The sequence below is a fragment of the Neolamprologus multifasciatus genome, chromosome 16 (genome assembly GCF_963576455.1).
Source record: "Neolamprologus multifasciatus chromosome 16, fNeoMul1.2, whole genome shotgun sequence".
Lineage (NCBI taxonomy): Eukaryota > Metazoa > Chordata > Actinopteri > Cichliformes > Cichlidae > Neolamprologus > Neolamprologus multifasciatus.
In genome coordinates this window covers 21947606-21962395 of record NC_140454.1, presented here as the reverse complement: position 1 = coordinate 21962395, position 14790 = coordinate 21947606, and the positions used below count along the sequence as shown (strand labels likewise).

Genomic DNA, 14790 nt, shown 5'->3' with positions numbered 1-14790 from the left:
CGCTATTTACTCAACAAACTTGGATTTTGGTTTTGATGCACTTCTGCTGATATTTGTTTAGAAATATTTTCGGCCTGAAGTGTTTTTCATAATTTTTCCAGAATTTGGTATGAATAGAAGGCTAGATTTATTTTTAAGATTTTTAATAAATAGTCTTCATAGACTCTTGTATCCATTCAATTTAGGGGCAAAAAAACTGTTAAAACGTATATTTAAGCCACCGTTCTCTCTTTGAATCGTCTTTGGATTTCAACAGGGATGCATAGGTGGTTTATCACAGACACGTTTCTGACATGTATTCACTTTGAAAATCAGAGCCAAACAAAATTAGGGGCAATGTTTTGACATGAGGAACGAATGATTAAGTGGGACGCCTAATCCCACTAATGAGGAATGACACGCATTAAAAATGTCCTTAAAAAGTAATGTTAAAAAACCTTCAAATCAGTTGCGGGTCTGTGTGAACGTGCACTAATTATTCGGAAATATCAAGACAAATTAAGGTCGTGTTGATAAAGGTGTTTTAACTTACTTGCATGTCATGCCAGCAGTCTAGTTTAGTGCATAATTATCGCGTAATAACGCTTGTTTTTATCCTGTGACAGAAGGAACTGAAAAGGCTATGTGCTTGTGCTTTTATTCTGATAGGATTGGCCCGGAAGTGCCATTGCAACCTTGCATTGTGTGTCATAAAGGGAGTTCTTGCAAGTTCAACTTAATGTTTTTACTTGAGAATTCTCCAGCTGTCAACAGACATGAAGAAGAGATTTAACATCAACCTGGACGATTCTGCTTTCACTAAAGAAAGAACACCGGTCTGTATTTTGCTAAAAAAAAAAAAAAAAAGTTCACGGTTACGTAGCAGGCTTGCTAGCAAACGAGTCTTCAAGCATACAATTTAATTTTTTAACGTAAGATTCGTTTAAAAATGAGCTATAAAAACGTATCTATAAAAGGTTTTCGTCAGGTGGATTTCCAGACTCGTGAATGGTGGTTTTATATGATTTAATTCATAGTTAAATTATCGGTTCTCGGAGAGTTGATTGTTGATTGATCATTGTGATTGCGTTTCAGCCAAAGCCACAGTTTCAACTCGCTTCCAAAGTTGGACAAAGCACTTCAGCTTCAGCTACCACAAAGCCTGCTCAGTCAGTGACCCAGGCGGTCTCCTACGCAGAATACATCGTCCAGAGTAAAAGCAATGCGGCTGCTGCTTCACGTAGAGATGCTGCCTCCAAGTTGCCCAGGAGCGATAATGCTGAAGTTACCTGTGTGAGGCAAAGTGAGCCATCTACAGTGTCCTCCAGCACAGAAAAATGTAAAACAGTGCAGGACTTGGCTAAAGGGCCCCATGTCAAAATGAGTGAAGAGGCACAGGAGGCTACCACCGGTCAAACAGAGGGAAGCGGCCAAAGGTCAGAACCGGGCACCAGCTTCGGTCCTAAACCAGTAGGATCTGGGAACAGCATTATTGTCAGTCCTCGACAGGTATGTATTAAGACTATATTGCTTTGATCCAACAGGTGTATGGTTTACAGAAAACCGTAGCCTCCTTTCATGCATTCCTATTAGTGTCCCAGATTTGGCTTGCACAGCTGTGGACTCCTCAGTGTCAAGTAGTCTGCACACCGAGAAGTGAAGTACAATTCATAATTCAAAGTATATATTAGACACATGAAAACAGGAAATAATTGTGATTGGCTATTGATGGGGAGATGCGATGGTTTAGACTTGTCGCCCCCTGATTTGTTCTCCTCAGGGTTCTTCCGCATGGCAACGGTCATTAACCTCTAGTCAGGAATCTTGTGAGAAAACTGCTCCCTACCATACAGTTGTTACCAGGGATGTTTTATTTTCATGTTGAAGTCAGCTTTAATTGACACAATGAAGTCTATATTTCCTGTTGGCTATAGCACCCTGTTATTATACACTCAAGGTCAAGTAACCTTTCTTGTCTGATACTGTGTTCTGTAAGTGTGTAGCAATTTACCTTCTACACTCAACTCTTTCTATCTCTCTTAGTTCATCCTTTACAACATGGGGTTAATGCTTTTAATGAGGAGTGTGTCAACTCTATTATGAGCATATATTGCAGTCAATGTTGAAAAGACACTTATATTTAAAAAAACAAACAAAAAACTTATTTCTAACACCACAGAGAGGAAACCCAATTCTGAAGTTTGTTAGGAGTGTCCCATGGGAGTTTGGAGATGTTGTGCCAGATTATGTCTTGGGACAGACAACCTGTGCTCTCTTCCTCAGGTGGGTTTTTGTGCTTCACAAACTCTGTTTATGTGAGCAAGAAAAAGTTGTTGTCACTGCACACACACTGGAACATTTTTGTTTTACTTTTTTTCTGTTAGTGTAATATCATGTTGTTATAAAAAAAAAAAGGTTTCTATGCTTATATTTGTTGAAAAAAATATGCTTTTTTCCTTTGCTTTCTTGTGTATTTTGCTTTCCTTTGATGTTGGTTTATGTTCTTTCTGTTTGTTTGTTTTTTGACTCGACATAAAGTCTGAGGTATCACAATCTCAACCCAAACTATATCCATGACCGTCTGAAACAGCTTGGACACACATTCACGCTACGAGTGCTACTGGTTCAAGTAGACGTGGTAAGTAAAGATGCTCTTTAGCATTAACCTTGATACTGATTATTTAAAGTATTCTCAACATTCAGTGGCCTGACTTATTTGTGGTAACTTTGAGATTATTACTATTTATCAAACCATTAGGGGATGCTCTGTGTCAATCATTGTCAAATCTAATCAAATTAAGATCTTTGAATGGCTGCAGCAGCTATTCTAAGGTGTCATTTCCTCTAATAAAGTAAAAATAGCACATGCTTATGATATACAGTCCAGTTTAGAGTTTTTCTCAATTGTCTTAATGTGTTTATTGTTCTACTTTTATCAAAACCTTACTGACTGCAAAAATGTGAGCCTAATGTTAAGTGTTCAGATTCTAAAAGAGGAATGTAAAGGAGTGTATGTGCAGAAACAACAGCAGTTTCTACAGACGCAATGGGAAATGCTAAGGTTGGTGGGGAAGCGTGTCATTAATTTGAGAAGAGCGGTGAGAATGGTGTTCCTGATGTGAGAAATGTGTCAAAGTGATTTGAAACTGTAGTCACATAAATAATGCATTAAGGCACTTTTTTTCTATTTCAAATGCAGTTCCTGCATCTTTTTTAATCATTCAGTACCTCAGAAGCTGAACATTACTCTTGTCAAATCTATATCTGAATAGCTTCAGTTTGTACATATCAGGAAAGGAGGAGGCTGTACAAAGTTTCCTGCTACAGGATTTCAAGACTGATACCATCTTCTTATTCTCTTTGTTTTCATCTAAATCTTTTACACTTCCTCCAAGCAACTAGAAGCCATCTTGTGACAGGATCAAAACAGCGGTGATGCAAATTAATTTACGCTCAAGCTTCATTTTCTTTTGTTGTGCACTACACATCTGTGAAATATAATGACTGCATTTTGCACAGCTGTATGGTATTACATTCAGAAGATTTGCACACAGACAGCAGACGTGGGTACACACCTGTGCAGTATCACTTGGTTTTAAAATTGTGTCATTTTCTTGTAACTGGATTACATCTAAGCTGAACAGAATTTGATCTTAAAGTAACTCATTTTAGATCCTGTTTAGATCGACTATAATAAAAGCAGAATCAGTGCAACTACTGCAGTTTAGATCTTTTTATACTTTAATACTTTGTCCATCTTTATTTTTCACGACAGACTCAGTCCTCCTCCTCATTGAGTATACTTTTTCTTTTTCTTATGAGGTGGATGGTTTGTATTGCTCTATCCTTTCTCTTTAAACTGGTTCAAATGTGTTCGTTTGGATTCAAGTCAGGCAGCATACTTGGCCTGACCTGAAAAGGGCAGGTCATAGTGTTTTTTCCATCTACTTTAGAAACTCTATTGTGATGTGGGCAGTGTGCCTTGGATCATTATTATGCTGGAATATCCCTCTTCTGCCGGCTTCTGGAGATTAGGAGTCATTGTGTCAGACAGTATTTTGGTACATTCACAGACATTCATAGTGCAAACTATAAAGGTCATCTCCCCAGCACCTTTTGCACCAATATATCCACACCTCATCAAACATGTTTGATCCCATTTGAACTGAACATATTTATATTGTTCTCAACTGCCCAAAGAACGTGCTCCCAATATTCATCGGTTTGTTGTGGGTTTTTTTTTTTCCCATGTCCTTTTTTTTCTCCTCTAAGTTTAATATTACAGTTTTGTACTGAAGAACAAGCAAGTTCTTTTTCTTGGACGCCATCCACTGAGCTTAATGTTATGCATTGTCCTTCACAGCTGTCACAAAAACTCTGATTTCCATTTATAACCCCTGTGCCAAGTCTTAAGCACTTACCCAACTGTTTCTCAGAGCTGGATTGTGCAAGCAGTGCACTCTTGGTGGCATCATTTTAGGAGGACAGCCATTGCAGCTCTGATGAGCGGCACTATGGCTTATTTTGTACCTCCTGATTACTGCTGCAGCAGCTGTGCTTCCACTGATTTTTAGGTGGAAATCAATCTTTCTTTATGTTTTTTCCATCATAGTGGAGCTTCATGTTAAGATTATTCAGTTCCCCTGACAGTTCTTTTCTATGTGGAACCATGAGGCAGACATGCAGATCAGACAAAACCCACAGGTCCAAAATTGAGAAAGTCCAGCAAAGAGTGTTACTTTTCATAAGAATCACTACTCTAAATGTCAGCTCAGGAGAATGCAAGTACCATAAGGTGATATAATATACATCATTTATCATTTAAACACTGTTTCAAAGGATTATACTCACCTTTGTTAAATACTGTGTAAACATCTGGCACAGAACTCAAAAGTAAATTTGTGATAGTTCTGCAAGTGTTCGTGTCTCCAGGGTCATTTTTGCCGCTTTGGGACATCTGGGTAATACTAGAAACAAAATTGGAGGCTTTTAAGCGAGTGAACAGCAGAAACAGGGAAACAAATTACCTCTATGAAACTGTGGATTATCTAACGATAACAGCTGTCAGGTCGGTAACGTCAGCTGGCCTTATGAATTGCTGACAAAAATGTAAACATCCAAAAGTTTTATATTTAACAAGACAGAACAATCTTTTCAGGACATTACAGGTCTCCTTTAGCAGCTTAATGTAAGTGATCAATGCAGATCTACTCATTTGTGAAGTGTATCTTGCCTCAGCTGAATTAGTTTCGCTAGCAGTGGTGTAAATGAAGTGTGAAGAGGTGCAGCTGGAGACTATTTTTGGCACTGTGTGTAGGAAAATAAAGATCTCAGAGCTGCCAAATAATAGATACTGTGTAAGAAGACTCAGATTTGGGTCAAAATTAAAAAATGTTACATCTCAATTTGTAGCACATCTAAAGCCCTAATGTGACTTCATGAAGTTTTTAAGAATGAATTGTTGTTGTATTTTGTTTTAACCCTAACATCTCTTCAACTACAGAAAGATCCTCATCATGCGTTGAAAGAGCTGGCTCGCATGTGCATCATGGCTGACTGCACTCTCATCTTGGCTTGGAGGTAAGCAGCTTGCTACAAGACATATATAAAATAAATAATCAGTGTGATTCTGGCTCCAACATCTAAAAACTATAGCTCAGAGACAAAGTCAAACACTTCTTGTCTTTTTAAACGTGTTTTGTTGTTTTCTGTCATTTTCATTTTAAACTGCCAGTCCAGAAGAGGCAGGCCGCTACCTGGAAACGTATAAGTCGTATGAAAAGAAGCCAGCTGACATGCTGAAGGAGCAAGTCGAAAAAGACTACCTGTCAAAGGTGTGTGTAGAGTCACAGTTTTCTATGTGAGCTCTTGGTGCTTTTTTTTTGTCTTTTTGCCTACTTGTGCCCATTTAATAAAAGAAATAGACATTATAGAAATGTCGTGGAAGATATAGTAACATGGGAATGTACAGTATTTGCCAAAATCTTGTAGTAGCTTTAACACCATGAACACAGAAATTGCTGATTGGATCTCTGCTTACTTCAAGGTTACAGATTGCCTGACAACTGTGAAGTCTATCAACAAAACTGATGCCATTACTTTGCTGTCTGCGTTCTCTGTGAGTGCCTCATTTTTCAGTTTTCACTTCAAGTATTAATTAATCATGTTTATTAAATTTCTTTAAAGACTCACTATATATACCACAAGAGTCTGCAAAGCCTAAAGGGAGATGTGCAACTGGATTGGTTCATGAACAACTGCGAGTGTGTAATTGTAGTTCAGTCATGTTGTCAGTGGATATGATCCAATCGATAAACAGACATGATGTATTCTTCAGTCTGTAGAAGGAATCGTCAGTGCCTCTAAGGAAGATTTGGTTGTCTGCCCAGGCCTTGGACCACAAAAAGTGAGGAAAACACATGTGCTGAGTATAAATATACACAGCATAGATGAAGAGTTTGATGACTTAACATGTTGACATTTTGTGTTTACAGGCAAGACGACTCTTTGACGTCCTCCATAAGCCCTTTCTCAAGGCAAAGACAAAAGACAGCTGAGACTTTTTTTTTTTTTTTTTTACCAAGAATGTGATATGCTTCTGAAAACAGTTCTACATTTTTGATCATCATGTTGAACATCAAACTAAAACACTCAGGAGGACTGAATACTACAAAGTCTATCGATTTACAGAGTTAAGGGAGAAACATGTTATTCCCATACAAACTCAACTAGACCTCAAACTTCATGCCATGGCTTTTCTTTTGTGGATTCTTGACATGAACTGGTTAGTTTGAAGTGGCCTATGTTTAAAATGTACCTTCTTCCTCGCTGGAATCAGTGGATGTGTTTTAGGAATTTAAGTTGTGAACTGTTTGAGCTTCAAACTTATGTTTTTTTTTTTATATATTATTTCTGTGTGTGTGCGTGTGTGTTATTAATTTGTATAATTTGTTAATAAATATTTTTGTTATATTTTGGTTTTTACATTATTTTATTTTTAACTGTATAATATATCTTAATATTTCATTGCAGACACACAAGACAACAATGATTTTGCTTGAATCTCTGCAGAAAGTGCACTAGAATGCTTTAAAAAAAAAACTCTCATTCAAAAAAGGAATAAATAAGGCAAAAAAAATTTGTAAAGTCTGATATAGAGGTATGGATAAACTGGTGACTTGTCTGGGATGCTTCTTGCCCTTTTTATAGCTTTTATGATCTAAGTTTTTGAGAAAGTGGATGGAAGGATATCTAAAATTCTTTGAGATGTCCAGCAGTATATTAAATCTGTTTTATCTTCTTGCAAATTTCTTTTTAATGTATTTGCATGAATGGTTCAAGGTTATTTTTAATCAAGAACCTAACGTTTAAATTTGAGGCAACAGGAAAAGCGTGCAGATCAAAAATACATTTTTTTTATACCCTCAAGTCATTTTCTTTTAAGTCAAACATTTTTGTCAAGGTAAATTATGAAATTGTGAAATTCTGTTCTTTGGTCTTTCAGGAAACTTTCAGTGAAGGGTCGCTTTAGACAAGCTTGAAGTCAGCCAGTTACTTAACATGATATTAACATAGAGGCCATTTGGAAATAGAAGTGAATATGACACCAGAAGAAAGACGAAAATGCAACTGTGAAACAAACCGAATATGAAGACCAACGTATCTCATAATGAAGCTTAATAATATTTGGTGCACAATGCAGTAAACGTTTTCTGATAGGGTTAAATGTCGTGTTATTTCGTTTGAGATGAGCTTACAGTTTCGAAACTTCCGACAGCACGTGAAGGCTTGATAACGCAACCTTACGTCGAAACAGGAAGTGTCTGCGGTGCGCGCTGTAGCTGAAAGTAGTTTCGCCGCTCGATTCACTCTAAACACACAGTGGGGGGATTTTGTAGTTTTTTTTTAGTTGCTCTGCACGTGAAATGGTTTGGCTTGTTTGTTAGAGAAAAACAACCAGCGAAAGTGTCAAAAGAAAATATGCAGACGGAGAAGGAGGATGAGGATGAGGCGTCCTGTGAGGAGTACGTTGCCCGGTCAGATTTCACTGGAAGTAGCACCGATCAGGTCAGAGAGACCCGCAGACCTCCGAGATCCTAGCCTTAAAATGGGAGGTGGGGATATCAGCAATAACCGTGACTTTTTTTTGGTCTCACAGCTTAGTTTCAGCAGAGGGGACAGACTGCTCGTGCACGCCAAGCCCTCCTCAGAGTGGTGGTGGGCAGAGCTGCAGGGGGTCATAGGTTATGTCCCTGCCAGCTACATGAGCCAGGATACTGCAGGGGAGGAGGAGGAGGACCCCTCAATAGAAGATCCGTGGCAAGATGAAGAATACTTTGGCAATTATGGAACGCTGGTTGGAAATTTTAATGAAGTGTATCGCTTTGCATATGTCCAGATTATTATCATGAACTTGACGATAATGATGATTTGAATCACAATATGCGAGTATAAACTGTTTCCCAGCGCGTTAAGCAGCCATGCGTCTTACATTGTAACTATAGGTAATCACCAGCATGCAACGACTAAGACTTTAAGTAAGCATCGTCTTTTGTCGACACTACCCTGCAATGTAGCTGTGCTGGTTTAAGATGATGGTCCTCAGTGATGCGTGATTCAGAGTTTCCAGTGATATATTTACTCCTGAGATGCTGGGAAACCATGCTCAGAATAGATAAAAGATTGCTGTTTAGACCCTGATTTCCAAATATACACATGTAAGCCTTTTCTTGAATGCATTACCCCTGATAAACAAGGGGGGGGGAGCATGTAACTAGACCCTGCTGTGTTTTGGGAATTTATTTGGATCCCATTTGGAGTCGTTTATTTATCAGTGGATTAATTATCAAAAACTCTTGTTTAAATATGTCTGATTTTATTTCATATTGCCATTTAGAAATTAACGTTTTATTTCATGAAGCCCCTTTTCATTGTAAAGAGTTAGGTTTAACAGGGGCACAGTTATGCGACTGATCACTGCTTTGATCAGTATTTTATTATAGTTTTAAAAAATGTCTAACATTTGAGCATTTAATAAACGGCCAGTGGCTACCTGTCAGTTTGCTGTACATACATTTTTTAGGCACTGTGTTTCATTTAGTCATGTTTCACGACACAGAGGCTTCACCTGGAGATGCTGTCAGACAAGAGCCGCACTGAGGCATACCGGCAGGTTATTCTCAACAACAGTGCTTCTCTCGGCAGCAAGAGGGTAATGGACCTCGGCTGTGGGACTGGCATCATCAGTCTGTTCTGCGCTCAGTTGGCACGCCCCTCAATGGTAATGTTGAATCTTGGATTTTGTGTTATAAGGAGAAATGAAATCAGATTGAAATGAAATGAGATTGCATTCATTTTTAAATAATGAGGAAAAATCTGCATATATTGTGAGTTAAGTTTAAGTTTCCTGCCAAATTACAAAAACAAATTAGAATCTAAGGGTCCAAAAGTAAAATCTTTCACATAAATGTGGTTACTTAGAGGAGCAAAATCACCAGTTAGGTGATTTTGGTGTACTTCTACTTCCATCTGCTGGACAAAGAGTGTTGCTGCATTGAGGAAACAGCATGATGTATAGAGTGCACAGAAGGAGATTATCTGTTGTGTTGTAGGTGTATGCTGTGGAGGCGAGCTCAATGACAGAGTACACCAGACAGCTGGTGAAGCAAAACGGCTATGATGAGGTGGTCACGGTGCTTCAGGGGCGGGCTGAGGAGATCGAGCTGCCTGAGCAGGTGGACGTCCTGGTTTCTGAGTGGATGGGTAACTGCCTTCTGGTAATTATAACACTTCCTGTCCTGCTACTTTAAAAGAAAAAATACATTGTTGTGGGACATCCTTTTCTGCTCTTACCCACGTTCAGATTTTACTATACCACATTGCTTCTTTCTTCTTCTTTTTTTGCCATTTCCCCACGCTCTAGTTTGAGTTCATGGTGGAGTCAGTTCTGCTGGCCAGGGACCGCTGGCTTAGAGATGGTGGCACGATGTGGCCCTCCTCTGCGGCCCTCACCTTTGTGCCATGTCAGGCCGACAGCTATTATGCCGAGAAAATGGCCTTCTGGGAGCGGCCATACGGCCTCGACTTCACTCCTCTTCAGTAAGAGCCATTAGTTCACAGTTGACAGTGAGGAATGTCCTGTCACTTACAGGTGTGTGTGTGTGTGTGTGTGTGTGTGTGTGTGTGTGTGTGTGTGTGTGTGTGTGTGTGTGTGTGTATAGATAGATAGATAGATAGATATAATGTTTTTTATTAAGTCCAGTAATGGCTGATTTCTTACTTTATGTGCTTGTGTTAAAATCTGTTTTACCACTAGATGGCCAGCTTTGAATGAATCCTCTCTGATTCATATCTGAGGAGACAGCCTTGTGCCAGTTCATACATTGCCTTAAACACTTATACTGCAAAGCAAGTTCAACACATCCAGGCTTTCTTGATTTAGCTGGCTTGATAGAAACTAAAACCCCAGTCTGAGATAACAGGCTTCATGATGCTTTAGGCTCTGTGCACGTTCACACAAAAAGTGTTTTACACATCATTCTTCTTCCACACAAAATCAGCTGTGGACAACATGGTGCAATCAAGGACAATATCAACAATATAAGAGCATCTAACCTCAATATGTAAAGATTATAAAACGATGAGAGCAAAATGCAGCACTGGAGCTGCAAATAATATGAGATTATTTCTTCAAAAACTCTACTCTGGTGATTTGATCATCACAAGCACACAGAGCAGTACAATAAATATATTTCTGTATTACTGCTCAGTGAGCTGTCTGTGTTGCTGTTTCTACCATGTCAGCTGCACTTTAGAGCTCTAGAACTTTAAACTTCTCAAGAAATGAAGAGTCAGTTTCAGCTCTTGTTCTGTCCCGCTGCACAATGAATTAAATGTAGGAATTGCTGTAGTTTGTCACCAGTACAAAGTGAAATTACTTTTATTGATTGAATATTGATGGGTTGGTGATAAATAGCCCCAAAATGTAAGTGATCACTCTTTTAATGTGTGTTCCCATTGCTACAGTTCCACTAGTGTAAAAAAAACAAAACCCTGGCAGTATTAGGACCAAACTATGAAAGCTTGTGTCCATTACTGAAAAGTGATATGTCAGATTTTCAGGTTATTATCTTGTAAGTTGTAATTTTGAAATAATAACACAAAATTTGGCATCATCAGTTTTATGCATGTAAATTCCAGTTACCAGTAGCCAGGCTTTTTACCACAACTTTCTGTAACAAGTAAATAAGGTTTACTTATATAGAAATATAATACAGAAATAGGGATAACTGACTTATCTTTAATGTTGCAATTGAACTCTAACGTGAATCCTTTTCATCTGGGGACTTGTTTTTTTTTCATCAGTATATACAATAATATTTTGTTTAGCTGACTAAATACAATGCACTTGGAGGTTAAGATGCTCCTGCATTTAACATTTTTATATATCAGAGTTCATCACATATTGGCTAGAAATATATAAGGTTAGAATAATTTCCGAGTACACTGATAATTCATTTTACCCTTGTGCTAAATACTTTTGTGTTTCTGGAGGCCTTTGGCACAGCAGGAGTTCTTCACCAAGCCCAAGTTCAGCCACATCATTGAACCATGTGACTGCCTCGCTGCTCCTTGTGATGTCATCTCCCTCGACATGTACACTTTACAAGTGGGAGACCTTGAGGTCATTTTTTATTTAATTTTTTTATGAGACGGTTGTAAATGAGCCAACTTGGATTTTGTTACTAATGCTTGACTGTTTCGTTTCTCAGGAAATGAAGGGTGAGTTTCATTTTTGTGTGGAGAAGTCTGCAGTTTTCCATGGATTCACCGCCTGGTTCACTGTTTGCTTCGAGAGCCTGGAGGCAGGAGGCGCAACTGTGGAGCTAAACACCGGCCCCAACTCTGGGTGAAAACATGAAAAGCACAAAAAATCTGATGCGTAATTAGTTAAATATGATTTCATACTAACTAGTCCCTTTTCCCTACAGGCCAACACACTGGAAGCAGACATTGTTCATGCTAGACAGGCCAGTAAGTGTATGCGCAGGAGACTCGATCAGTGGAACCATTGTCCTCCAGAGAAATCCTGTCTGGAGGCGCCACATGACCGTTACCCTGCACTGGACCATTAAAGGGAGCACAGACAATCCAGACAACTCCCAGGCAAACATCTTCATTTACTATATGCACTTTATCTGAGATATGTATTGATTATAAGGAATTGGAAGGTTTCTTTATTACTTTTTATATGAGTGTTCTTTGGAAAGGTTTTTTGTTTGTCTTTTGCATTGTTGTTGCACAATCTCCTAACTTAACCCTGCCCATAAAGTTGTTCACGTGCTGTTTCCCCCTCCCCTCTGTCCTTAGGCTGGAACAAAGAGTTTCCCCATGTGGAGGTGACACATATTCGCTCATCACCGGTGGAGATCTAAAATAGAAAAACAGTCTAATAAAATTAAACTGTTCGGCTGTGAGACTGCTGCTGAAGCGGACTGGTGTGTTGCTCACATGTTGCAATGAATGTGCCAGAGGAATGCCTGCTATCATAGTGATGAGCCTGATTGCTGCAATCACACTACCCTAAGAGCACATTTACTGCTCCTTTTTATTGAAGGACAAAAGTACTTTACATAAAGCAGCGCTGTGTCGCACAGCTGGAACATCAGTTATTTTTTTTTGTTTACTGAGGTGCAAAAAAAAGACAAGGTTGAGTCACACTAGGTTACTTTTCATCAAATGGCATATTGTTTTACAATAAGCATTTAACTTACATTTTTTATTGGTTGTACATACATGCCACTAGGCTTTTATGCATTTAGAAGAACAGATTAACAAAAACCATAAATTACAATGGTTTAAGATATGACCTTTTTTTCATTTTAACATTGTAAGATAAGAACAATGTACGCCTCTGAAATGTTACAAACATTAGCCTAAAAGATACCTCAATAAAAATATTATAGTGCTTAAAGATAACTGCTCACAATGGAAATCACCATCTTAAAATAACAATTAGTGAACTCACATTGATATAAATTAAATAAAAATTGGAACTGTTTCAACTATCAATCTGGTGTTTGTCCCTTTCTTACCATCACCTGTAAACATTTAACCTTTTAAAACACCAACATTACACTTCTGCCACCATCTCTGTCTCAGCTGACGCTCTCCTTCTGGCTATGGCTCTGTTTTAATCTTTGCTTTTGCTCTGGAGCGTGTGTTGACCTCCTGGGATAGCTGCTGAGCAGGTAAGGACTCGGGAGAAGAAGGCCTGGAGAGCGGAACAAACAGGGGAGGTTTGACAACTTTGTCTTCCGCCCCCTTATTTTTATCCTTTTTCTGTCTCAGGTGTTTGTCACAGTGGTTCACAAATGTTTCCAGTTTGACAAACGTCTTGTTGCACACTTTGCAGTGATAAGGTCGCTGTCCTTTGTTGAGGCGAATGTGCAGTCTGATATAAGATGACCTGACAAAAGTGCGACAGCAGACGCCGCATTTCAGATCTTCGCTGTTGGTTTGTGTTTTCTGAGGCTGGCTGAGCGGTGGTGGAGACAGTGACTTGGCCTGTCCGGAAGCCTCTTGAGCCTTGTGAGAGAGCAGCAGTGACAAAGAGCGAAAGCCCTCGCCACACTGCTCGCACTTGTATGGTCTCTCCCCGGTGTGCAGACGAACGTGTGCCAGGAGCCCAGCCTTCTGGGTGAAGGACTTGTCACAGTAAGTGCATTTAAAAGGTTTTTCGCCTGTGTGGAGTCGACGGTGGGTCTTCAGGTGTGAAGCGCGCCCAAAAGTCTTACCGCAATCTGGGCATTTAAACGGCCTGTCTCCGCTGTGGATTATCTTGTGTGCCATTAGGTGGGAGGACTGATGGAAGAACTTGCCACAGGTGTTACATTTGAACTTCCTTTCCTTATTGTGAGAAGCAAGGTGAAGGGTCAGGTGAGCGGAAGAGATGAAGGTTTTGGAGCACAGGCTGCAGCTGTGAGGGTCCAGGCGGATGCGCCGGTGTGGCCGGCGTCCATTCTGGGGGCTGCTGCCTGCCTGGCAGGATGGGCATTTGGAAGAACTGTCTGTTTTATCCTGCTGTTTAGGATCGGCTGGAGTGTCATCGGAATCAGGCTCAGAGTCAGGATGTGAAAGATTGAAACTGCACCCACAGTCTGAGCAGCGCCCAGACTGCTGCTCCACTTGATCACCGGTGTTATCCAGCATGGTGCCATCTACGCCCACAGCAGCAGGGGAGGGGTTTTCACTGTCCTACAGATGATGGGAGCATCTGAAAGACAAACATGACATAATTATTGTTAATTTTTGTGGGGGGAAACGCACTGTTTAATCGATGCCCCCCTGCTTACTGACCAATCTGTTTTATCGCTGTTTCAGGTGAAATATAAGCCGCATATCCTTCATCGGTTTTGGGGCATATTGTATAGGTTATGATCGCATTAGCGCTCCTTGTCAGCCAAATAGGCGACAACAAGACCTGTGAGAATATAACAAGTATGTGCACTAGCTTACTTAGCAGCCTACCAACTATTGTAGGCCGTGGTTGGTTTTAAACAATGCGGAAGATATTTGAGGACGCAAGCAGCACACAAACAACATTTTTCACATACCGTTCTCATCCTTCCTAAGCAATGTGCTTGAATGTAAGTACTTTTCGTGCGAACGCTGTAAAAACACCATATTAACCAGAGTTAAATAACGGCGGAACACTGTCGTCTACATTTTATCGTTTTCCTTTGAGATGATGCTGCAGCCCGTTTTTATCAGAAAACGGGCTGCAGCATCATCTAGCGAGCGGCGGGACAA

General features: G+C 39.7%; 3 protein-coding genes across 4 annotated transcripts; 2 read left to right on the top strand and 1 right to left on the bottom strand.

Annotated features, from left to right (window-relative positions):
• Positions 1-635: 635 nt before the first annotated feature.
• Positions 636-7960, top strand: ercc1 (excision repair cross-complementation group 1). The gene is made up of 9 exons (XM_085136525.1): positions 636-815; positions 1075-1488; positions 2159-2262; positions 2518-2617; positions 5483-5559; positions 5714-5813; positions 6026-6097; positions 6317-6385; positions 6474-7960. Exons 1-9 carry the CDS (start codon positions 756-758, stop codon positions 6534-6536), a joined length of 1059 nt encoding a protein of 352 aa, XP_084992651.1. The 5' UTR covers positions 636-755; the 3' UTR covers positions 6537-7960.
• On the top strand, positions 7914-13942 carry prmt2 (protein arginine methyltransferase 2). The gene is made up of 9 exons (XM_085136524.1): positions 7914-8046; positions 8138-8335; positions 9098-9259; positions 9591-9755; positions 9902-10077; positions 11533-11662; positions 11751-11887; positions 11970-12144; positions 12349-13942. Exons 1-9 carry the CDS (start codon positions 7960-7962, stop codon positions 12379-12381), a joined length of 1263 nt encoding a protein of 420 aa, XP_084992650.1. The 5' UTR covers positions 7914-7959; the 3' UTR covers positions 12382-13942.
• Positions 12704-14750, bottom strand: LOC146500816 (uncharacterized). Of its 2 annotated transcripts, none has more exons than XM_085136526.1 (2): positions 14595-14750; positions 12704-14254 (listed from the first exon to the last, which is right to left on the bottom strand). In XM_085136526.1, the coding sequence occupies exon 2, from the start codon at positions 14188-14190 to the stop codon at positions 13159-13161; it is 1032 nt and encodes a 343-aa protein (XP_084992652.1). In that variant the 5' UTR covers positions 14191-14254; positions 14595-14750; the 3' UTR covers positions 12704-13158. The 2 variants fall into 2 exon arrangements, with proteins under 2 accessions (XP_084992652.1, XP_084992653.1); XM_085136527.1 differs by having other exon boundaries at positions 14338-14726.
• Between the last annotated feature and the right edge of the window lie 40 nt (positions 14751-14790).

Coding starts and splice junctions, on each gene's coding strand:
- ercc1 (XM_085136525.1), top strand. CDS start 756: ATGAAGAAGAGATTTAACATCAACCTGGACGATTCTGCTTTCACTAAA. Junction 1,489..2,158: donor TTATTGTCAGTCCTCGACAG/GTATGTATTAAG, acceptor CTAACACCACAG/AGAGGAAACCCAATTCTGAA. Junction 6,098..6,316: donor CTTTGCTGTCTGCGTTCTCT/GTGAGTGCCTCA, acceptor TGTATTCTTCAG/TCTGTAGAAGGAATCGTCAG.
- prmt2 (XM_085136524.1), top strand. CDS start 7,960: ATGCAGACGGAGAAGGAGGATGAGGATGAGGCGTCCTGTGAGGAGTAC. Junction 10,078..11,532: donor CTCGACTTCACTCCTCTTCA/GTAAGAGCCATT, acceptor GTGTTTCTGGAG/GCCTTTGGCACAGCAGGAGT. Junction 12,145..12,348: donor ACAATCCAGACAACTCCCAG/GCAAACATCTTC, acceptor CTCTGTCCTTAG/GCTGGAACAAAGAGTTTCCC.
- LOC146500816 (XM_085136526.1), bottom strand. CDS start 14,190: ATGCTGGATAACACCGGTGATCAAGTGGAGCAGCAGTCTGGGCGCTGC.